Source organism: Platalea leucorodia (genome assembly GCF_965183815.1).
Source record: "Platalea leucorodia genome assembly, chromosome: 6".
Lineage (NCBI taxonomy): Eukaryota > Metazoa > Chordata > Aves > Pelecaniformes > Threskiornithidae > Platalea > Platalea leucorodia.
In genome coordinates, this window is record NC_138828.1 from 50,041,287 (window position 1) to 50,066,334 (window position 25,048).

At 38.4% G+C, this 25,048-nt stretch overlaps 1 protein-coding gene across 1 annotated transcript in view; it reads left to right on the forward strand.

Moving 5' to 3' along the window:
• The window catches only part of WWC2 (WW and C2 domain containing 2), a 102,600-nt gene that overhangs the window by 61,163 nt on the left and 16,389 nt on the right, over positions 1-25,048 (forward strand). The window contains exons 6-15 of the mRNA XM_082316562.1: positions 1-17; positions 690-836; positions 1,829-1,902; positions 6,408-6,650; positions 11,508-11,597; positions 13,430-14,043; positions 17,597-17,720; positions 20,234-20,314; positions 20,398-20,484; positions 23,595-23,787. The exon at positions 1-17 is cut by the window's left edge and continues 113 nt beyond it. Coding sequence (XP_082172688.1) covers positions 1-17; positions 690-836; positions 1,829-1,902; positions 6,408-6,650; positions 11,508-11,597; positions 13,430-14,043; positions 17,597-17,720; positions 20,234-20,314; positions 20,398-20,484; positions 23,595-23,787 — 1,670 coding nt within the window. The remainder of the gene's footprint in view (positions 18-689; positions 837-1,828; positions 1,903-6,407; positions 6,651-11,507; positions 11,598-13,429; positions 14,044-17,596; positions 17,721-20,233; positions 20,315-20,397; positions 20,485-23,594; positions 23,788-25,048) is intronic.

Genomic DNA, 25,048 nt, shown 5'->3' on the forward strand with positions numbered 1-25,048 from the left:
AACAAGATTTAATGAAGGTATTTTGAACGGTTGACATAAGTTTTGTGTGAATTTTTTTTTACATGAGTAACTTTCCTGGTTATAAATACTTTGCGTTTTATACTTTTTAAGGAATTGTCAAAACTCTCTGAGCCAAACTAATACTAAAATTAATTTTCAGATGCAGAAACTGAAGTCTGTGACATTCCTAATTCAAAAAGCCACGATATGTCAGTCAGAGAATATAGATTTCTGAACTTGTATGTAAGGTACAATGCAGATGTTACCTCTAAACCACAATTTAAAATACTAAGTGAACAAAATTGAGATGTGGTTTTGAGATACATGGCCATTTTCTAACTCAGTAAAAGTTTTCCAAATCTAAATTGCCCTATTTCCTTTTCTGAAAGGAGATCTTTTTTTTTTAATTAGCCAAGTATTTAATTGGTTCACAAATTAAAAAAAAAAAAAAAAAAAAAAAAAACAAACATAAAACCACATGAGTAGTTTTTATGTTGTCACAGGTGTTGGTCACCGTTAGTGTCACCTACCAACCACTTGGTTAAAAGGGTAGTTTGCTTAATATGAAGTAAACCCAGAATTTTTATATTGGAGTCTTTTATGTAAACATCTTTTGGAGATAAACTGGTATAAACACATTAAAGTACAAAGGGACTTCAACACCACATCTTACTTTGTTTCCTGGACAGAGTCTTGCAAAGCTGAGAGAGAAATTCAATCTTGACCAGACCATCGGGACATCTGAACCAGACTTGACTTCCAGCTCTGTAAACTCCCAGCTGTGTTTTTCTAGACAAACTCTGGATACAGGGTCTCAGACTGACATTTCTGGTGAGGTGAGCTTTTTTCCATTTTGTCAAACGTAAAGAGAAATTGAATCAGAATGCTGTGGTTAATGGAATTGGAATCAAATGGTTGTTTACTGTTGCTGATAGGTGTATATATGTATACATATACATGTTTAAGGGAGAATTACTTAGAATCAGTTAGCTGATTTTTTTTTTTCCCCCCTTAAATTTTAAATCAAGATTCAGATGAACTTTATACGTTTGGCGTGAAGCACTTATGACAATTTGATTTAATCAAATAGTTCCATGCAGCGAAGATCAGCATGAGTAGATAGTATTGTTTGGATCTGTCTATCGGATATGTTTCACCTTACAGACTTAATTCAATATGAAGACGTTTTTAATTTTCGGAAACAAGATCTCAGAATTTAAATGTGAAATTTCATTTCACGCAGCTGAAAAACTGTTAGTGGAACTACTTGTTCAATGGTTCATTAAAACCTTCTCTGTTTCACTGATGGTATATTTACATACACAGAAAGCTGTGCTTAATTTTGGTACCTTCTTTGAAGTTCTGTGAGCTAAGTTTATACAGAAGAGACTGTAACAAGGTTTTACAAAGAGCCAAGCTCGTCTGTGTTCTGTAGCAAGTTTATTTCAAAGTCTTACTTTGAAATGCACTGACTTAGTTCTAAATTCTGAGTTCAGCAGAGTTCAAAGTAGGAGATAAAAATTTTGGGTGCAATCACTGCGAGATTTCTTTGAAAATCCATTTGCTTTACTCTGGAATATGGACAATTGGTAGTACAGTAGTTAAAAATAGATGGACGGGATCAGAAGAAAACAGCACTGTTTTGTACATCTGAGTAGATTCCTAACTAGGCATTTAACAGCAAGCGTGTGGCTACAGGTGGGTGTGGGTTTATTCTTTTAAGTCCTGATTTTTCTAGACAGCACATAGGTTTTGTTGATTCATTTAACAGCTTTACACAGTAATAAGGCTAATTTTTTTTTTTTTTTTTTTTTTCCTCTCTCAACAGGTTGGAGCAAGAAGTAGATCAAATTTGGCAGAGAAGGTCAGACTAAGTCTTCAATATGAAGAGGCAAAAAGAAGGTAATAGGGTTAGTTGCTTTGTTAAGTTACAGTCCTGGGAAGGTGTGTGATCTCTGCAGCGCTAGCGTTGTGGTGGCAGTGACATCTAGTGGAGGGCTCTGTGGGGGCACTGCCGGCGTCGCTGCAAAGTATTTCTTTTCCTTCAGAACGCAAGCAGACTTTCAGGAGCAACCGGTGCTTTTGAACAGTAGGCTTTACATTTAATGCTAAGTTGAATGTCTTAAGAAAGAAAACGCAGACAGTGACAAATTAATGGCAGTTCCAGGATTAAGGGAATAGAGTGAACTGGGTTTGTACTGAAAGGGGTTGCCGGGTTATTTATGCCCATTATATCCTTCCTTGGGATCATCATTTCAGTTTACGATGGCACTGAAGGCTCTTCAGTTTTAGAGTTGCTTCAGACTTCCAGTGCAGATTTAGTAGGCTTAATTATTTCTTTTTTCCCTGGGACTTTGGATAATTTTAATACTTTAAATATGTTCAGGTTTTGTTTTTGGTTTTTTGTTTTGTTTTGTTTTTTGTTTGTTTGTTTGTTTTTTAATGAGTTTAACCTAAGGAGAAAAGAAACCAGGAACTGTTCCACTGATAAATGCGGAATGCCTTTCAAGTAAAGTTCTGCACTGATTGCTCATGAAAGCAGTGCCATTTTGATGAATTGCTACAGCACTGAAGAATGGGTATCAGAAAGCAGAACATTCAGGGTTAGAGTGACGTGTCTTCTGGTGCACCACAAGTGCTGTTTAATACTGGGGGGAGGATTTACTATTTAAAAAAAAAAGTGTGTGGGATATCTCTCTATTAATAATGTATTAATTGTATAATTTTCTAATACTTTTCACAAAATTAGGTGTCAGCTATTCAGAAACCTTATAGTTTTTGTTATGGAGGTGGTTTGTAATTTAAAAGGAATAGAAATCTAAAAAGTTATCCCACACCAAAAGTTCCTTTTTTACTACAAAGAACTAAACAAGGCAATAAAACAAAAAATAGCACTTTTCCCCAGATGAAAACTGTCTAAAATCCATTTAATCTGAGATTTAAGTATTATTTCAGTTGGAATACTGTGGCACGGTCAATTAGAAAACTAGGAAAAGAAGTTTGCAGCTTATAAGTACAAAGTAATGGCATAGTTAGTTTTTATGGTGTAAAGGCAGGAGGCTGCACAACCAACGCTTTTTTTGCCTAATTTCAAATATATACCCTCCTCATACAGAGTAGAATCATAGAATCGTTTAGGTTGGAAAGGACCTTTAAGATCATTGAGTCCAACCGTTAACCTAGCACTGCCAAGTCCACCACTAAACCATGTCCCTAAGCACCACATCTACCCATCTTTTAAATGCCTCCAGGGATGGGGACTCAACCACTTCCCTGGGCAGCCTGTTCCAGTGCCTGACTGCCCTTTCAGTTGCCGGTAACAACAGTAATCCTTTATATCCTCATTACAGATCATAAAACTTTATTAGATAATCAGTGCATTCAACAAAGAGTGCTAAGGCTATTGTGTGTGTTCAGTATTGAACATGTATAATTTTGGCTCAGAATTATCATGTACATAATATTAATTGTTAGATGGTGTTTTAGATGCAGATAGATGGTATTTTTTGTCGGGTGTAATTGATCCAAAACCAGATCATCCTCTGTTTTGACTATGTCTTGATACCAAGAAGTCCCAGCATTGTGTTTTTTCTCTCCTTTGTAGGAACAAAAAAATTCCTGGCAGTAAGTCAGTTTACCACTTCTACCTTTTAAAAAAAAAAAAAAAAAAGTGCAGCGTTCAGAGTATGGAGTACTGCAGCACAAGATCTTACTTTCTCACAAATTAGTCAGTCAAGAATGTGGGTCGAAATTTCAGTAGCTCATGTACTTACCTTTGCATAACTAAGTATTTGTTCTATATAACATTAGTGTGTTTCAAGGTTAAATTATCTCCTTTTAAATGGTATCCTTATTCAGTTTTGTCTGAAAACTGCCCAGTAATGAATACAGTTTTGAGCTTTAAATAAGACAATCATATGCCTTGAAGACACCATTGAAGTCTTTGGAGTGTTTGCACATACTGATTTTATCAGTGACTACAGAGTGAACTTAATAAAGTGTACATATCTTGGAATAATGAACATACATACCAGTTTGCACATAAAGTTCAGTACCTAATTACATCCTCCCTAATTATAATGGCCATTGTAATCATCATTATAAGTTAATAAGTGTTGATCATCTTTTCTGAAATATTAAATGTGCAAATTCTTAGTTGGTTTGTGTCAAAGTAACTAAGAGAAAGAGAGGATCTTGTAAGTGAACTTCTCTACTTTAAAATCATCAGATAATTTTGTGTGTTACCTATTTTATGTTGCTTAGCCAGCAGAATGTCTTGAAGAGGTGGAATGTTGTTGTTAACTGTGCTAAATTCAGTTGCAAACGTTATTCAAAAGGATCTGATATAGCGTGCTGACAATCATATCCGGGCGTGGTGAAGATCTGGCTAATACTCCTTGTTGAGCAAGGACTTCCTCAAAAGCGTGAGACCAGTTCAGTTTTCATATCCATCTAGTCCTTTGCCTGTCTGATGAGGCAGCTGAGAAGAGTGTCAGTTACGGTAGCGGAGAGTGGCCTGTAGCAGGGGGAGCCAAAGAACTGTTGGGAGACCGCCATCCCATCCCATCCCATCCCATCCCATCCCATAAGCCATCAAACAGCTGCCAGTAGCAGCTACTTTCAGAACAAGGTTAGCTAGAACCAGTGACCTGGAGATGAAAGTCTTAGCATTTCATTATCCGTCTGAAATGATTCAGTTGTTTTCCCTCTGAGTGCTGCTCCTCTAAAGGACTGTTGAATATAAATGATACATGTAACAGCTGCAAAATATGTTGAAATGCTTCATTTAATTTCACTGCTGATAGTATTTCTGTTTGTTTTGCATTGTTTTTCTGTGAAAATACTCTGAGTCAAACTTGTTCTTGCAGGGCTTTGGTGGGAGTATGGGTTGTTTTCGGTTTTTACACTGTTGTTTTTTCATTGAGGTGCAGGTGAGAAGGAAGTGTTCCTATGGAAAAAGAAAGGGGGGAGTTCCCCTTAAACTTCTAGCCTAAGCAATGGGATGGTTAGATTCAACATTAACTGTTCTTAGCTTTGACCATAAATAAATGCCTTAATGTACTGTAAAATTAATACTGGAGATGTAAAATTAATACTGGAGAGGTAAATAAGAATAATATTATTAGTTTTGTTAATCACAAAAAAACAAACTGGAAAGAAGAAAAACGTTTTCCCGGAAATCTGTCAGAACAGCAGAAAGATTACACATACCAAATTATCTGTGTGTATTTATGAAGTATGGCATGGGTTGTTACCTTAGCTAGTGCCAGGTGACACTGAAGTTGCACAGACTTGTATCAGTTGTTGAACTGACTTAGGTGTACTTAACTGTGGCAGTTACAAATAAATAAAAGTAACAGATCAGCTCCTCTTGCCTTAGATTGTATGGAAACATCTCTCTATTTTGACTCCTCCTTTCTCTGCCTTTTCCCCAGCCTACAAGGCAGAGGTGCAGAAGGCTAGGAGCTGTTACATAGTTCAGAGCTTCCTTATCTTTAGCTGTGCAGCTGGCTCAGGTGTGGCTAAGGCTGGAAGTGACTGAAAGTTACCTTATTAGATATGTGGCACCTACAATGGGAATTTTTAAGGTTTCCCAGTGAGCAATAAGCCTTTATTGCAAAACTTGCACTTTTTAAGCTATGCTGCTGAGCCTATAGACAGAATGATTATGGAGACTGAACACTGGAAATAGCCTGTCTTGATCAGGACTAAGCTATAGTATAATAATAATAATGTAGGGAAGTTTCTGCTTCCCTTGTATGTGCCTATCCGCGCAATATGTATGGATAACCAAGTCTTGAGTGTCTGAACTCTATGATTTGACACCTGCAATGGGAACAGCAGTTGCACATACTCAACCTCCTGAGTTAATAAACTCCTTTCTCTTTAGGTGGCCGCTGTCCTATTAGCTTTTATTTTAATCCCATAGAAGAACAATGCTTTTGCCTTTTGACATTTGCATACATGCATGCTGCTGAAGTGAGCACCATGCTGTGGTGCGCCTTCTTCCGCTGTGGTCATTGCTGTTTCTGAGGAGCAGTCAGCTTCCAGCAGCGTAGGAGAAATCCATCATACTCCTAGATGATAGTAGCATAGCGCAACTCCTATGTTACCAGACAGATCACTTTCAATAAAGCTTTTATTAATGTTATGACTTTTACTTCAACTCAGCATTTGAACAGGAGCAACTCATTTTTAATGCATATGGATATTACTGTTGACCTGGATAGGTGGCTTGCTTTTCTGGCATAGTCTGCATTCTTGTGAAGCAAAACTAATTAAAAGTATGGCTTTGAGCAGAAAATGTTGCTATATCCTGATACAGTATTTTGAAAAGTATCGCTTCTCTTTTTCCTGGGATTTGTGTGCTATGCCAGGCTCAGACAAATCTTCTGTGTTTTATTTAGCATGGCTAACTTGAAGATCGAACTCTCTAAGCTAGATAGTGAAGCCTGGCCTGGGGCACTGGATGTGGAAAAGGAAAAACTGATGTTAATCAATGAAAAAGAAGAGCTTTTAAAGGAACTGCAGTTTATTACACCACGCAAACGTACTCAAGGTGAGCTAGAGCAGCTAGAAGCAGAAAGGAAGAGGCTTGAAGAAGAGCTGCTGTCTGTAAAAAGCACACCCAGTCAAGCACTTGCTGAAAGGTAAGGGGTTGTCTTTTGCTAATATTAAGTGCTGCTTTCTGCAACCTAACCTTTGTACTTGTTACAGACCCTGAACTATGCCTTGATGGGCTGTTTTCCTTCAGTAACTGTTCCATGTAGATCTTAATTAAATTTGTTATTAGCCCACTGGGCAGAAACACAAAGAAGTCTTCTGTACTGTGAGAGAATGTGAACACCCTGTATGTGCTCTGCAATATCAGTTGCTCTGCGTTTGTTACCAGCATGAAAATGCCTGTGACAGATGTTAAATAACTGAGGAATGTCAACATACCAGCAGGAGGGCAATGCATCATTCACTCATTTCTGTTAATAGCTGTAAACTATTTGAACTCAAGTTACAAAGATTATCTTGATTGTTGCAACATCCGAAGCCTTTCATTGTGAGTTTTATTCCATACAAAAATGCAACCAAAAGGGGGGGAAAAAAAAGTTCAGAGTAGAAGTATAATTGTTGCAAAAGTTTCCTAACTTGCTGCTACCTAACTGGTAACTGAAGCAACTCCCACAATAGATTGTTTTAGCCACATTCAGAGTTCGAGAAAACCAAAGGTGACTGTCATAAATGGACTTTTCATCAGCTCTAAGTGGAAATAAATTTATGGGCACCTCTAGCACACATAAAATGCAATAAAAACAAAATGTCATTGTGTGTATAAGCGTAGTATGCCTTATTGAAGTAATACATTGTAAGCCTTTCCTACTTCCCTCTGCCAGGAAACACCTGCTGTTGCTTCACTTTCACTGAATGGTGAAATTCCTGTTAGCGGTATTAGAAGTTGGGTCCTAAATTGTAGCTGAGTAGTAAGGAAATTTTTTGTTTACAAAGGGCGTATGTGTGTATTAGGCATGATACTTGAACATATTTGTACACTTTATAATGGTTTAAACTGCATTATATTGATAATCCAAATGTGGTTTAGAAGGCAGGTTATGTCCTACTGGACCTATATTTTACAGGAGAAATTACCTGTCTCTGTTAGTAGTATCTAAATTACTATGGATCTGTTGCTTTCTGACTTCCATTAATAAGTGGAGAATAAGGGGTCAATAATAAAATCACATTCACAAATAAATAATTTGAATCTAAGGTTCTGATAATATGCTGTTGTAAGTAACAGCTAAATCCTGACTCAGGCTGTAAATGGGTAGCTGGTTTCTTAGTCTTGTGTTTTGAATTTGCATGTTTAGTGCCAAAGAAAAATCTGCACCTGACCATTTTCCCGTATATGTCAGAGGCCAAACTTGGAGTACCAAGGGCAAGTCAGATTTTTCTCCCTCTGTCAAGAAAAATTGAAATGGCAGATTTTTCCATGTATAGTGACACAACTAGTTGTTACAGCTTAAAATTTTTCCCCTCTCTTTTTTTTTTTCAATTTTTTTTAAGTTTTAATTTTCGTTCCTGAAAACGTGGAATTTTTTCCTGAGGTTACTGTAAGATTTCATGTCATACACTGCTGGTTGAGGTAGTATTCATGGTGGCTTCTGGTTTGCTTTTTTGCCATTCCATTGAATCTCCAGTGAATTTCTACCTGCAACTCTGTATGATATTAAAACTGTCTCCCTTGATGACTTCAGAGCACATCAATTCTTTCACATTAAGCTATTTTGAGGACTATTTCTGTTGTGTCTGCTATAAACATAAAGGAAATCTTCATTTTGTGGAAGGATTCAGATGGTGAAACTTCTCCTGAAATGTTAATTTGAGAAAAGGATACAGTTAATTGTATCTCATCAACCATCAGCATTTTAATTCTTGGAGATGAGGAAGATTCTCCTCTCCGTTATCAGTGGAGGAGCCACACCATCTTCAAAGCGCTGCACTGTTGTTGCATTACTAATTTCTCTCATGAATTTCATGAATGGCTTAGGTTTCCAGTGTTTTCACAGCTACTGATAATGAAGCAACAGTGTAAGAAGCTACGGATTGTGTCAGAGCGTGGTGTGAGGAGGGTTTGTTTTTGCGTGGCTTTAGTTTTTTCTAAAGGGGGAAGAAACAGACGACTTGCTCTGACTTAAATCAAAAACATTATAGCATAGCCCTGGGTTATTTTGGAGTAGGATGCTGAAATTGCTACTAGTAGATGTACTCAGAATCAATTTACGAAAGGAGGGTATAAATCATAACATATCAGCTTCAAAAAAGCAGAGACAGGGCATACTCTGACTGCTTTAAGAAGCCTTCCAGCAATTACATAGAAATATCTGGGTTGTGGAACTGCTGAGAACTCTTTGCTGCTTTCTTGCCTCTGCATTCATGTCAGGGAGATTCCATTACCACTTTAGTACTTGGCAAAATCTTCTAAACAATCACAGGCATGCATGGTTTAACTACTTGAGTGTGCTCTTGCCTGCAAAACTGGCCTCTGATCTTGTGTCTGTCATAAACACGTCCACATAAGTTTGCATTGAAAGGTGAGGTATGTGCACTTTAACTTTTTAATGTATTTTTTAAGATTCTGTGGCGCTCTCAGCAATGTTACAATTTATGATCAAAACTGGACAAAGATGTCTTGCTAACACTCAAGTCTCTCCTGCAATGAGTATCAGGTTAATTTAGATAGGAGGGAAGCAAACAGGAGAGATTGAGAGAGGCCCATGTCAGAATAGGGAACACAATGGTTGTTTAGGTATTTACATGGATATTAACATTCCTGCTTATGCCATAAGGAAGGAAGGTTCCCTCTTTGAAAGTTGGTTGCTATTTGTTTTTTGTATGTTTTTTTTTTTTAATTTAGCCTGATGTGGAATGGAAGAAAATTCCTTGAATCTCAATAGTAAAATTATTTTCTGTGTGTCTTAGAACTTCCAGGAGTGATTTCATCATCTAACTTATGTTTATGGCTTGTGACTAACATCTTTCTGAAATTTACCCAAGGATATTAATACTAATCTTTCAGTTACTGGTAGGTTGAATAACAGTTAGGAAAGATTCCGCCCCCCCCCGGACTAGTTTATATGGGATAAATTACATTATATCAACCTTCTTAAGATAATAAAGGAAAACAAACTTGTGCTTGTGCCTCAGAGAAAAAGCCCAAACAAACCTTTCTAGTTTAATAGTATAAATTCAGTAGAACAACTATAGGCACCTGTTTTAAGGACTCCAGTCAGAGAAGTTCCGAAGCTCTTAATTTTCTTTCTTGCCTTTTGCCATTAGTAGTTGAACACACGCAATAATTTTTGTGCCTCTTCCTTGAAGATAAAGTAATAGTTCACTGTTGAAAAGCCACAAAAGAATTAGCGACGAGCACTCTTGCTTGGGAAAAGCAGGATAGATTAGGCTTTAAAGAAGGCAGAAGGCATTGATAAATAGTAAAATGGTAAGAACGAGTGTCTGATACCACAGATGAACATAATTCTTGGTTTGGAAACCCTTGTGCATGTCTGAGCAAAGAATGAAATACATGTATGCTTTTAACAGTCTTAGCAGGTATTGGCAGATGAACACATTACTGCGGTGTAAGGGCGCACGCAGCGTAGGCAGTGGAGTGGAAGTTCACACCCTGGCTGACCTCGGGGTAACTTATTCACCTTTGCATAACCCAGATTTCCTCACTGAATAAGCATGGGTGTAAGCAAGTGCTTTTCATGGTTTGCTGAATTGAGGACTTAATGTCTTTTTACTGGTATCTGACACTCAAAGAGAGTGAATTCTGGGAACTCTTGAGTATTTCATTCAGTTTGCATAAGAAAGCAATGGTTGATTTTTGGGTTTTGTTCTTTGAAGTGTTCTCTGCATTTGAATTTTAATTTATACACCCTTGAGATGCCAGAAAAGCCAAAGGAAAGGTTTCTGAGAATGAACGTCAATTTTTAAATTTTTTTTTTTTTAAGGAGGGGAGGTAATTTCTTGTCTCTCAGATTTGTTGCTTGAGAACTTGTGACATGTGTCAGTTGACTGAGCAAGAGCTAGAGGAGAATATACTAATCCACAAATACAGGAGGGTTTTAGCTGAATCCACTGAGGGAAAGCAATTTATTTGGTGTTGTAAATGGAGTGATAAAAGGGAATTATAAAAGGAAAAATCACTGAAAAGGTTAGTGAATCCTTTCTGCTAGCAGCCAGCTAAAAGGAATAGGAGAGTTCTACCGTTTGTGGTTTTAGAGCTAGGCTAGATAACAGTGCAGGAGGCAATAAATCTTGCTTTTCATTAAGGTGAACCTTGATAATGAGCATTACAATACTGTGTGGCTCTGAGGTGATGACAAAGCCATTGGGGATGTAGAAATCTTTACCAAGGACTCCTAAATATGGTCCATCATCTCAGAACCTTGTGCTTGAATGCTGCTTTGATTTACTGTGCTTTGTCTCTATATGAAGACTCTGAAAGCAAAGGGAGCGATTTAATTTTAAACTTCCTGCAATGCTACCCCAAGTTCTTGCATTACCAGAACTAATACTGATATTAGTGTTCTCTTGGGGTTTTTTTTCTGAAACTATATTAAGTGAGGAGCCAGTCTACAGCATGGCTTTTTAAAATTGTATTAGTGCAGATCTTATTTTCCTGAAGTTGCAGCTATTTTCCCAGTGCTCATCTGTTACTCTTTTTTTGGGTGCGCATTCCCCTTGGTACAGTGTGAATGTACCGACACTCTGCTTGCTTGTACATTCAGCAGATTTGTCACAGTGCTTAGTATTCTGCAGGTAAAGTTACTCTGCTGAAGTGGTTAGGGTTTTACGATAGGACTGAGAGCTAACACAGTCTCTTGGATTTTAGTAGTTTGCAACCAGATGAAAATATGAGGGATCTTTACTTTGTTTCTGTTTTATCTATATTTTAATCTCTGGATTATGTTGTAATGCTTTGCTATACTTATGTGTGCCTCTCTTTCCAGATTGAAATTGGAGGAGAGAAGAAAAGAGTTGGTACAGAAACTTGAAGAAAGTACGAAGTTGACTACTTATTTGCATTCACAACTTAGGAGGTGAGGTTGTACTGCATAATGTAAAGCTTGTTTTCAGCAACAGTCTAGTGGACCTGGATGTCTAAACTTCATTCTTAGGTTTTTCTCTTAGCTGGAAGCTGAACAAAATTTGTTTAATATTTAAGGAAGAAAATGCAAGTCTAATAGCTTCAAGCATTTTGCCACCCCATGAACCTGGTGTACCTTTATAATTCCAGTAAGCACTCGAGACTGGATTGAATGGATTTTCTGTGCAGCTTCTATAATTAAGCAGGGAGACATTATTTCGCTTCTGTGTAAATAAATAAATAAATCAGGAATTCCCTAATTGGTCATGTCTCCAAAATGCTGTCATTGAGGAGACCAAATGGTTTCTGAGAGTTCTGTCTGAACGAAGTTATTAGAACTGTAGCCTTTATTGCGTGTAATAACTGGAGAGGCTCAATGAGTGCATATATGCATGTAAATACTTATGTGAATAGTTGATTCTGGCTTTATTCTTCAACACTGACTTATGCTTTCTGTAGACAGAGAAGTACCCTCAGCAGGATATTTTTTCCTGACAGTCATTGAGTCAAAATCTGACTCTGGGTTTATGAAATTCATAGTGATAACAAAATAATAATCACTTACAGCAACTGTGCACTCAAACTCATTGCTCTGATGGGAATTCTGATACTTAATGATACCTGTAACTGGTCCTAGGGAAGAGTTTCTCTCACTTCTGTACTGTACCCTGGGCTACCAAACCATGTGTCCATTATATTTATTTAGAAAATCCTGAATTTGTTCAAACTCCTTGCATATCACAGTGGGACACACCAATCAGACACTGCATTAGTGTTTACAGATTCTCTTTGAAATCAAAATGGGGCTTTAAGAGGAAAAATGTTTTAAGCATTCTATAAAGGTCCTCTCACAATAAGCCATGCTATCCTACTCCTGGGATCTAGGCTGGCTTAGCCATTTCAAACATCTGAGCCAGATCTCATAAATTGCATCTTGATTGGTGATTAGTTAGGGAAAGTGTCTTTAAACAATTTCTTATTTTGCGCCCTCGTTTCTTTGGACTTGTGAGTCTTTTTATCCTGTTAAAGGCAGTTTTCTAGTCCAGTGGCAAAATTTTTGAAGTTGATAGCTTTGTTATTGTTCAGTAAACATCTCTTAAGTGTTTAGAAGGGGCTGGCTTGAACTATTTTTCATGACATTTTTTTCCCAGCAGAGTCCTCCTGAGCCAAAACAGTGACACTCAGTTTCTCTGGCCTGGCAGGGCTCCTTATCTCCTATTATTAACAGGAAAAGATCGCACGTTATGGCCTTTGCCATGCTTATGTAGTTGGATTTACTGTGCGCGTGGAGTGTGTATTGTCTTATAGATGTGCAGCAGTTCTGCTGTAAGTCGTCTGCTTCTGGCTCCCGTCTTTCCCAGGTGCTTGGGCAGAGGGCAGGCTGCATAAGTTGCTTTAGAGGTGGCAGCACTCCCTCCTGGGGATCCCTTTCCTGTCACGTTGACCCCAGCAGCGCCCACATCAGAGTGGAGCGGGTCTTTGAGGGTATATAGCAGCTGAGAAGGCTGCTGTTACTGCAGGACCAGTTTGTCAAATCTGCAGCCTTCTCCAGAAGAAAAGGGGCTTTGGCAACAGGCCATAAGCTGGATAAATTGCCCTGATGGTGTGCAGGTTGGGTACACAGACGTAAGCCAAGTATGGGTGCTTAAAATACATAATCCCCCAAGCAGCATTCAGTTGTAAATCGTTACAGTGTAGCCCCCAGTGAATCTTATCTCGCCTTGTACTGTTTTGTGCTGGTTTAGTTTAGTAACATCAGTGTATGTGTTTGTGCTTTCTTTGCAGCCTCTCAGCCAGCACGTTATCTGTGTCTTCAGGGAGCAGTCTGGGATCTCTGGCATCTAGCCGGGGTTCTCTGAACACATCAAGCAGAGGGTCGCTAAACTCGCTCAGCTCCACGGATCTCTACTATAACCAAGGCGATCAAATAACAGATTTGGACTATCAGTATAAACTTGACTTCATACTGCAAGAAAAAAGTGGTTACATTCCTTCGGGGCCTATCACTACTATTCATGAAAATGAAGTGGTCAGTTCCCATGGGAGACTGGGTTACAGTGACTCTCCTTCAGCTGCAGACCATCCCAAATTGACTGAACCGCCCAAATCTGTGACATCACTGTCTTCCAGATCCTCACTGTCCTCCTTGTCACCCCCAGGCTCCCCTTTGGTTTTAGAAGCTGCGTTTTCAGCGTCAGCTCAAAATTCCCCTCTGCATCACCTCACTACAGACTTTGAAGACTCTGACCTTTCAGGTGATTTTGCAGGCATTAGTCTCTGTGAGAACCAAATATTACTGGACTCTGAAGCCAGAGCAGGATCTCAGATTCCTACAGATCATAAAGATCTTAATGAAGGCATTAGGCAGCCTCTGCCTTCTCTACATGAAGGAAGTTCAGGTAATTAGAAAATCTAATGTCAAATGTAAATGTTACATGAAAATTTTGAACCAACAGATGGCTATGGGGAGGTACCTCATGTAACTGAGGAGTATCCTGATCAGCATACGTTTGCCGTGCTGGGCAGTCAGTAATTCTGAGGGACGTTACGTAAGTTCTAGTTTCGGGTGCGGAGAGCTCTGGTCACCCCGATTCCATCTACATTCTTCAATGGCTATCTCCGAAGGAAAGTTTATGTATTGCAGACTCTGTTGTGAAAAAATAACAGGAAAACCTGAAGCTGGATCTTGAAGACATGGAGGATGCATGGTGTCCCTAGGTACTGTCAGGATGTACGGGGATAAAGCAAAAATACCTTCTGCTGGTTTTTGGTAACTTGAAATCACATACTTTGTTTCTCACTGAAGAGTAAGTTACAAAGGAACATCCTCAGTAAAAGAGATTTCTGGACTTAAGAGTTAGAATATTTATATGTGTATCTATATCTAGTTATTTGAACCTGCTGCCACTGAAAGATCTGGGGTTCATTTTTTTTAATGGGAGTTGAGAAAGACAAGTGACCACGTGCCATGTAAGTTACAGTGAGTCTCTCCCCATTTTTTAACACGGATTTCATAGCTCTTAGCTTTTTATCCATCTGAGTTAGGACTGAGCTCCTAAGCTAGTCTAGGCTCCCCCTGCTAGTCTGTGGGTAACTTCCAAAAGGATGAGTCATCTCATCCTAAAACATACTTCCCTTTAAGGAAGATGGGATGAATGACCCTGTGGGTTATCGAGGTATCCTTGGTAACTAACTTTGAGATGGCTGAATTAGGTGTAATGCATTCCACTTCTAGTCTGCAGTAAAAGCTGTGCAACATACTTGGTCGTCTTATATCGTCAAAGCCTTTGGCAGAGTCAGAACTTCAAAAATCCCAGCTGTCAAGAACTGATGGCTTGTCCTCAGTCTTAGAGCATTGACTTTGCTGCCTTTTGTTGGGGTTGACAGTATGTTGTGCTTTCTCTGCACATTTATTGACTTTTTCTAGTGTCATTCTGTGTCATTTTCTTTTAGTATCTTGCAAACCATTTGTGTGTTTACGTTACACAGTGTCTCTGTTTTCCCAAGGAAGAACTGAGGGAGCCAGATTTCTACTAGTGCTGAGCACTGGCAGCCCTGTTTGAAACCTGATCAGCACCTAGCATTTCCAGCTCCACATTTCTGGGCCTGAGTTGTTAGTGAAGCGGCTAACTAAGGAGTTTGGGTGCCTTAGAAGAAATACAACCTAGCTCTGGGGAGTGCATTGTCCTGGCTTATCGCCAAGCTTGAACCCTTGTGCCTGGAGTTTGCCAGTTTTTAATAAAAGTATCTGAGCATATAGATACAGACATATATTTTAATGAGAAATTTGCTTATATGTGTGTGTGTGTGTGTGTATATATATATATAAAGGAATTGTTGTGACATCTGTTGGTTGATTAGCTTAGCTTAGTGCAGTACTGTAGTAATGTCAATATTGAACAGAGCACTGTGGCACCAGAAAAGAAATGTATGGTGTGCGTAGTACAAGCTGGGAGGAGTCCTCCATTCAACTGAGGAGAAATGAAAAAAAAAAATTGACCGATGTCCTAATGGTAAACCTGCGAAATGCAAAGTGGAAAAACATGGAAGGGGATTTGGGAGGGGGTCATTTTGTCCTTTGTCTTTTCGGTATAGCAGAACACAGTAGTTACTTTGCTTTAGAGCCATATTATAAAATACGGAAAAAATAATTAATTTTCCTGCCCATATTTTAGCAGCATACCCTTTCCAAATTAACAACAACTTTCGGTCTGTCTGTCCTTGCAATCTGGCTGCAACTCATCTAGCCTGAGAACTGAATTTAAGATGGTTTGGAATTTGGGAACACATAGGGCTGTGAGGAATCAGAAATTTTTTTTAAAAAATTAGTTACTTTAGACCATTATTTGCAAAGGTATCATGTGGTTGTCTAATATTTTTGGCTTTTTTTGAGGATCTGTTATTCTGGAGAGTGTCAAGGTGTCTTTTAAGTCTATAAGCAGTTATGGTTTTAAAATATAAATTCACTCGGTGATTCTTTGTACTGATAATTCCTCATGTAGGGTCATATATATGATACAAATTATCTTTAAGTCTGTATTGAGACTGCCAAAACAAGCATTCAGATTTTGAAAAGCCAGATATTAATTATGCTTCAATACTGCTAGTTCCCACCGTAAAATGGGCTTCATGGTGAGGCCTCAGTACAGCAGAAGTGAGGCACAGACCTGGGGTTGGTTCAGTGTTTCTTCTCCCGTTTCATTCTTGGAATGAATGGGAAGGGTTTTCAACAAACTCAGCTGGGGGCATAAAACCTGCATGGAAAACGTGAGCCCGCACAATTAAGTTTTACAAAACTACAAATCTGAATACTGCTGAATCTTTACTTGGGGGTAGACAAACACACCTGAAGACAGCGTAGCTAGTATTTTCATGTAATAATCTGCCCTGGCTCTTTAGATGCAGTGCTCACCTGCTTCTCTGACTTTTCTGTACAGGTGAACCATGCAGATATTTGCTCCTCTGCACATGTCCCTGCTGTCAGAAACCAAGTTGGAATATCATGTAGTTCTTCCACAGTCAGTCTCTGTCATTGTCAAAGTCAATTCAGGCTGCTGTGGTAATTCCTAAGGGTAATCAATAAATCATGTCATCACCTTCACCCCTCACGTGGTGGGGGGGAAGGGAAAGAGCACTTCATCATCAAGGAAAAAGCATTCCTGCTGCCATTAAAAAAAAAGCACAAATGCAGCAATCAATCATCTAATCTGAAGCCTTAAGTTTTAAACATCTTAACGAGATGTAAAGTCATGATTCAGGTGGGGATGATAACGCATACCAATATCCTCACCCCTTGGCAGATGAAAGCACTGCATAGGCCCTCAACTTACTGTGCTGCAGAACGTGGCTTTCGGTGAACGCTGCTGCTTCGCTGCATGACACTAGCGTATGAATGTGAGTTGAAGATTAAAGCTAAGTAGCAGTTGATAGTAAAGAGACTGTAGCATAAAAAGTTTTTGATGATAGTAAACCAGAGGGGATTTCTCATTTCTAGCAGTTATATCACCGGGGAGAGGGTGTCTGTCTGACTTCTGAATGTTTAATAAGCAGTCGGCAGTCGCTTTGCATGTAGCTGAAGTGTTATTACAGTGCAGAATGTGAACATGGCAAATACAGGTTTAAAGATCAGGATTCCGGATAATGAGGGTTAATAATGAAGATAATGAAGGATAATAACTAGCTCGACTGATACGGGTGATGACAGGAGCCTGTGTCTTTGGGAAGGAATAACAGTTGTACATTTCCAAGTTCATCAGCTTGGATATATCCCTAGCCAGAACATGTGATAACAGCAGTACAGTCTCAGCATGTGTGATGATGTGGAACAAAACTACTCTGTGATACTCAGTTAAGGGTCACTGCTTTCAACTTGACAACTTTCTAAGCTATGCGCTTCTCTCTGTCTGACTATTAATCTCTTGGACTAATTTTCATTCTTCTTTCTTTTTGTAGGTGTTGACTTACCGAGAAGAACAGCTAGTCACCTGCTTGAAGGGAAAACAGCTTGTGTATCTGCTGCCGTGTCCGATGAGTCTGTCGCTGGAGATAGTGGTGTATATGAAGCTTCTGTGAAACAGTAGGTTTGAGAAATAATGCAAGTCTTCCACCAAAAATTTAAATACATCTAAAAGCAGTTATGTAATACCAGCATAAGTAGTTTATTTGTCTTGCCTTTTTAATAAATATTTTGTACTTTCATATTGAAAGGAAGACATGTTTGCCAAACAACAAAGTTTCGTCGCTTTTTTTAAGCTAATGAGTTTGCATTAGACAGCTTGTATAACTTGGTTGAGTAGCATTACTATGCTACCTTCTAATCCTGGTTTTTTTTCCTGCTAGAAGTGTTCCTAGGAGAAAAGCTGGATTTAAACTATACAGGTTCTGCCATGTGGCCGTATCAACTCCATTCAGAGTGACTCTTGTCACTTCTTGTTTTGTTTAGATACAATCTTAAGATTGCATAGCATTTTGCTTGAATATTTTCTGTTTTAAAAAAGAGGATATAAGAAAGATAAGAAAATCCTCAGTTATAATGTTGGTGTAAAAATAATCCAGGTTAGGGTTTAATGTTCATGCTTCACTGTGGTGAACAGGATATAAGAAACGTATTTGCTGTCGTTGCTTTTTGACAAGACACAACTTCTACAGGATTCTTCATACTAGTTTATATAGTATTGTCTGTTTTCTGGCAGTGAGAACAATGAACTTTAGACTCCATAACAGAAGACTACTGCAAACTCTGAGACCAAAATCTTTATTTTTCACCTCAGTTTTGGCAAGTTGTTGGTTTTGTCCTTTTGAATATTCAGAGAGAGATGTTTTAGCAGGATGGTTACAAAGGCGTAGATGCGTGTCTTCCGTTGCCAGGCTAAATGCTTTTCTATCAGGACAGGTAAAGGTGCATTATGGTATCATAAATGGGTTCTATTGGCCTCTGATAAAAGGACTTTTACTTGTCAAGTCTTTCACAAATCAAAAGGTAATAAAAAGAGGGGAGACCAAATAAAAAAGCTCAAATACAAAAGGGATTTCTCCTGAAGTGTTACAATGCCCATTCAGTCTCACCTTAGGTCATGGACTCATATTTCACCCGGAACTCTGAATCCTAGTATCGGTTTGCTCCATGTCTTCAGTTAGACCTAATGCAACTTCTTAGGCTGAAATGAACTCCCATCTATTAAAAACTCAGCCTTCGCTTGACTGAGTGGCTGTGACTCTATATTTTGGTTCAATAATCATTGTTGTCTTTCCATTGTGTTTCAATTCTGAGCCACTGTGATCAAAATTTACTGTCTGCTCCAGTTGTAAGTCCAGTGGATGGAAATGAACAGGCATTGGACCAAAAGCTGTGGATGTTCTGCGGAGCAAGGCTTTAGCTGTCCCCTCAATGACTGCGCGTGGTGGGATAGGTGGAAAACAGAACAAATTCCTGTCGTCTTCCTGTTGTTACTCAGGAAAAGGGGGAAGAAAACAGTGGCATCCCCTAAGCCTGTGTACAAAGGGAAACGATTGCCATTTGCGCAAGCTAAGATTTACAGATGCTAGTTATTCCGTGATAGCTCCAGGTGTGGATACTCTTAATTATTACTGAGTAGGAAGTAGTGAAGAGGTAATGAGTGCCTCTGTACGAGTTGCTTATGTTCAGTAGAAGTGTCTTTATGAGCACTGTGTATGGAATGACTTACAATTTGTCAGTGTGCTCCTGAAGTTGCGCTACAGTGATTTCTGCTGTATAGCCCAGTCCTTTGTATGGAGTAATTTAAGGCAGGGGAGGAAATAAATACACTCTATCAAATTAGCCATCAGCCAGGAAATGAATAGTAAAAAGGAAACCTCTAAATGCAGAGTCTTAAAATAATGCTGTCATGTCTTGATAAGGTGTGGGATGTCTGTGTCATTCTCCACATTTCCTATCTTGACATTTTCTATCTTGATCTTGTTTATTGATCCCAACAGTCTAGTTTTAAAAATCAATGAAACACATTAATACCACATCCTCACTCAAACCTCCCAGAAAATGACTGGAAATTATTTTGCCACACAGATTCTCTGTAATTCCCTTCAACGCTAGAGCTGCTCTTCAGCTGCAAGACTTGAGTCCCTTTGGTTCTTTTAATGCTTCTGAAAACAGGCTCAGAGAAAAGATGCATCTTGTTTGCACAGAAACCTCTTTATTTTACACAGCTCCTGCTTCTCAAATATTCTCCAAAGCAGTATTTCATATCCAGTTTACGTGTGGTCTGATGTTTATCGCAAATTTTAATTTCCAATTTTGTATTCAGGGGGGTAAAGAAGTACTAAGTATGTATAGCAAAATGTCATGAGTTTTTCCCTTGCCTGTCAGTCTGGCCTGCTTCAGTAATCAGCCTAGGGCCTTTCCGACTCATTACTGGAGTTGTCAAACTGTTCAGGCAGCAACTGTCCCTAAAACAGGCATTGCTGTTTTCTAGGGTCTGAAATTCTCATTTGGAGTGCATGCTGTAATTAAATCAGCCTGAACGTATATATGTTCTGTATACGCATACCTTAATTATTGCTGAAAGCTAACTATAATTTTCCTAAATTGGAGTACTTGCCTGTTTGCCCTAGACCAAATGAAACCGAGGACATTGTATATGGTGAAGATGATGCAACAACTCTAGAGGCTGCCCAGGTACAAATAGGCCTCAGGTAAGTGACCAGCAAAGGGTGTATGTCTGTTCATGCATAAACGCAAACGGTACACTTCCCTCATGTTGTCCTTTCTTTAACAGATACGACCACAGCAATTCAAGTTTTGTGATAATCATAGTACGGCTCAGAAATCTTCCAGCGTTTTCTGTCCCCCTTGGCTCTAAAGTGTAAGTCAAACAATCACTGAGCAGTAGTGCTGAAATATGAGAGTATAATAATAAATTGTAGAAATTCTCCAAAGGAATGGATTGATTTACTGCTTAACAGCACTAAAATATGTGTAAAGCTTTTCAAATTGTACTAGTACTTAGCTTTTACATATACCAGCAATGCTGCAAGAAAAAGAAGTTATCAGGAAATTTGCACGTTCCACTAAAGCGGAACAAAAAGGATTTTTTTAAAATGATGCTTCGTTTAGTGTTTTTAAACATTCTGTAGCTTTGCGAGTGCAGAACAGCTATTCTATAGTTACTAAAAACATTCTTTCGATACTTTGCCATTCTTTCAGAATGTTATCTTTTTACATTTATGTGGCATTTTGATGTAAAATGATGTTAAAATAGTATGTGTCTTTTAAGTGAGCTTTTAAAGGTAAGGGGTGATTTGATAAATTGCAAGTGGACAAGCACAGGCGCATTGAGATACGCCTCCCCTGACAACTGGAGCTTGGAGGTCTGTTAAAAAATGGTTCTTGTGTTGCATTGGACAGGAAAGGTCTAAAAGTGATCGCAGTGGAAATCATACGTAGGCAATGAACAAAAATGCCTGAGTAAGAAAATGTTACCCCTGAGATTCTAATCCAAAACTCTCATCGGTGCAAATAAGTACAGCTTGCCTTGGCTCCTTGGGGACACTTGTACTTCAGTGAGCTTTTTTTTTTTTTGACTGGAAAGCTATCTTAAACTGTTGACAAGCTTAATAAGATTAGAGTAGAACCTAATCAGTCCTTGGAAAGTCTGGTTTTGTTGCTGATTCCCTTCCTTCTGTCCCCCATCACCTTGAATTTGATTGGCAGATCAATAGGAAGCCACTGAATATGGAAAGGATGTACAGAGATACAGGCCTGCGTGCTTGTTGGATTTTTCTGTTTGTTTGTTTTTAATAACAAATGGTTACTATCATCCTCTCTTCTCTGACCTCCATCTTTCATCTGCTGACCTTCCAAGTCCACTAGCATTTAGCACAAGAATATAGAAAAAATATAGAATAATAAATGACACAGCTGAGAGGAAAAGTAGATAATGTAGAATATAAAAAGAATGTCAACAAAATGTTCAGTAAGAGGTCATAGCTGGCATCTTTTTAGGAATTAAAGTATGAAGTTGTAATTAGTAGTCAAGTGTCTTCAGAGCAGAAGTCCAGACCTGCTGCTGCTAAAAAGATTTAATAAAACTAAAGCTACCCAAATCAAGGAGGAAGAAGGGACAGGGTAAAGGAAGGACCTTGCACATAGCATTTTTTCTGTCACTTGCCATTGTGTGCGTGCACGTATACTGTACAGATATGGACAATGATAAAAATTGGGTCTGGAAAATGATGCTATGTTATAACTGTGTTTTCTAGGACATCAGAACAGATAGATTGTACTTTATTGAACGTTTACAAACAGAGGAATATATTTGACATGAGGTCTTACTGATATCTGTTTCCACACTGTTTGTAAAAGCTGTTCACTTTCAGAGTAGGTAGAGCCTAGCTGAATACTTATTATTTGTGTCAGGATCATTTTTTCATCAGTTGAGAAGTCATAGGTTTGTCACAGCAAACAGGCATTGGTTTGACTTTTTAACTTTTTTAATTAAAATGAAAGTAAGCACTCTTGTAAAGCAAAGCCAGCAAGCAGTTTATCTTTTACTTCTCCGTTTACCCCTCATTCTGGCCTGATGCCAATAAATTGGTTAACAATTATTAAAAGAAAGGTCCAATGAACCACCTTTTAAACATACTTTTAATATACTTTATCTTCTACCTTTTTTCTAAATGTTTCCTAATTGCTTAATCTATTAAAATGGCTGTTTTCAGTAGGCCATGCAAATTGCTCACCTACATTTGTGCATACAGCAGCAGCACTACTGGAATTACATTACACTACCACGTAATTTGGGATTGGTTTGTCAGAATGCTGGATACCATCCTATACATGCCAACCAAACAACTCAGGTCTTACTCTTTATCCAAGAAGCTTGGCATAATTGGGGAAAAAAGGCTATTCCCAAATTCAAATAACAAAATCAAATTTCTCACAGACCTAATTTCTTTTGGTTTAATTAATGTAAAACTAAGTTTTTAATAACAACAACAGTATGGACAAAGTCATTACCAGGAAATATAGCAATAGTACTATAAATTTTGGGAGAACAGGTTTTTTCCAGAATAATTTTCTTCGGCCCACTTTTTCTTCTTGCTTTAGCTAGCTTCATTGCGTTCTATTCTACAGTGAATGTCAATTACATTTAAAGCCAATACCAGAAATAGGCTAATGCATAGACACAGAAAAGATGTAAACAATTACTATGCTCATTCATGTGTGTGAGGAGCTGTGCAATAGGTAAATAACACGTACAAATTGCATTAGGAATGTCTTTATCAAGCTACTACTAAACTGAGACCTGCAAGTTAGCAAGTATTACCTTTATCCGCATACTATCCATTTATATTTGCTCTGTAAAAAGAATGCAGCTGCCTAACAATTTCAAGTTATTCCCTGTGCTTAGGTTTAGGCTTGCAAGATACGTTCTTCTAAGTGTCGGTTGATATATTATGAATCTTAAGCAGCTACGGGCCTAGCTATTTTCTTCTTAATTTTCCATAGTTTTCTGGTTTCTTTGGAGGTTTTGTTTTGTTTGTTTCTTTAAAAGATTGAAAGACGACACTGCTTTTCAGTGCTCACATCATTCTAAAAGTTTAATTTTTACATCCACCCAAATTTTTCTCATTTTTTGGTTAACATTAAGATCATGTTTCCTCCCATCTGTGACATGATCCTCAGTGTTCACAGTACTAAAGCAGAGGATAAATTTGGATAGAGACAGAAATAGCTACCTCTCTTGCTACTACCTTACCAGGCACAGAAATTCCTTTTTGGGAAATGTTTGTGCAAGGGGCCGGAGGAGTTTCTCACTCCTCTTTTTCACCTCTTTTCCATTCCACCTCTGATTTGTTGCTGTTTCATTTTTCTTGCTATGCAGCCCTTTAGTTGATGGGGTCAACTTCCATCGTGCGTCACCAGCAAGTGCTTGTTTAAATACAGGTAAAGATTTTGTTTTGTTTCCGGCAGGTATATTAGAGTAGCAGTACTTCCATCCTCAACTGATACCAGCTGTCTGTTCCGCACAAAAGTTCATCCTGCCGCGGAAACCATTTTATTCAATGAGATATTCAGAGCAGTCATTTCCCAAGTAACACTGCTACAGAAGACACTGAGAGTAGATGTTTGTGCTGCCAGTAGAAGTCGTCGGGAAGAATGCTTGGTATGCAGTTTTATTTCTGGCTTTTTTTGGCATGCATTTGTTTATAGTGTCCCCTCTTATTTTGATGGTCAAGGCTGCTAAAATTCCACAGTACTTGGAGACAAACTCTTAAGCATAACTTGGTTGTTGCTATAGTACTTAAAATACTACCTTTCTCTGAAATTCCTGATACAGAATCTAATCCTGGATGGAAGTTCTAGGAAGTGTTTTGATAATTCTAACACTGCATTACCTTAACCCTTTAATTACAGATTGATATTCCATCTTTGTGGTTTTATACATTAAAAAAAACCCATAAATGTCATTGCAACGTTATTCTAACACTAGATTTTAAAGTAAAAGCTGAATAAGAGCCACAGTATGTCCAAAAAAAAAAAAGGCGAACCCTCATTATCACAACTTGTCACAAAGAACAAACTAAATTACATTTTCGCGTGTTGTTGTAGATTATACGATGTCCACCTTTTTGCTCTTTATGATCTGTAGAAATTATAAAAAGGCATGACATTCATAGACCGGCCTATTGGAAACTGGCACTTCTTAAATTTTATTGTTAATTGTGGTCATCACCTAATTAGTGGTGCTTCATTTACTTTCAGATTGCTTTTGCATGGTCTGGTTCAATTCAGTCTAGTTTTTCCACCATGAGTCTGACTTAGTAGCACAGCATGATTTTTAGTTACAACACGCTGAAGAGATGCTGGAATCTGATGGGGTTCATCAGCTCCGACTACTGGGAACAGCCTCTCACTTTGAAAAATGTAGTGAAAAACTTAATTCCTGGGGAATGTGTTGGCCTTTTCCAGTATGTAAGAGGTTCCCCCTCAGGTAAGGGAAGGGCAAAAACGCAACAGAATGCAGGATACAAAGGTGAAGAAAAAAATCCAACAATAAAAAAAAAAAAAAAAAAAAACCACCAAAGACATAAGGGTTAATCACAAGATCAAAAGAAAGAGTTGGGAGTACCACCCCCAGCAGAAAGCCCTGGGCAACATGGCCACAGTCTGGGCAAGAGCTACGTATGCAGCCCCATAGCTGTGAAGATGGTTTGCTTTGCCAAAGAACAGATAATTTTAATCTCCAAGGCACAGCCCAAACACGAGTACTTCATAAGTTTTCCCAGAGTGCCAACTCAGTGGATGTCAGTGCTTGTCCAAATGAAAGGGCTTCTTAATCTCTTTTACTGTCTTTTCATCTGCTTCCTCACTGGTGAGAGCAAACAAAGTCATCCGTTATTGTTTGCCGTATTGATGATTTTTGT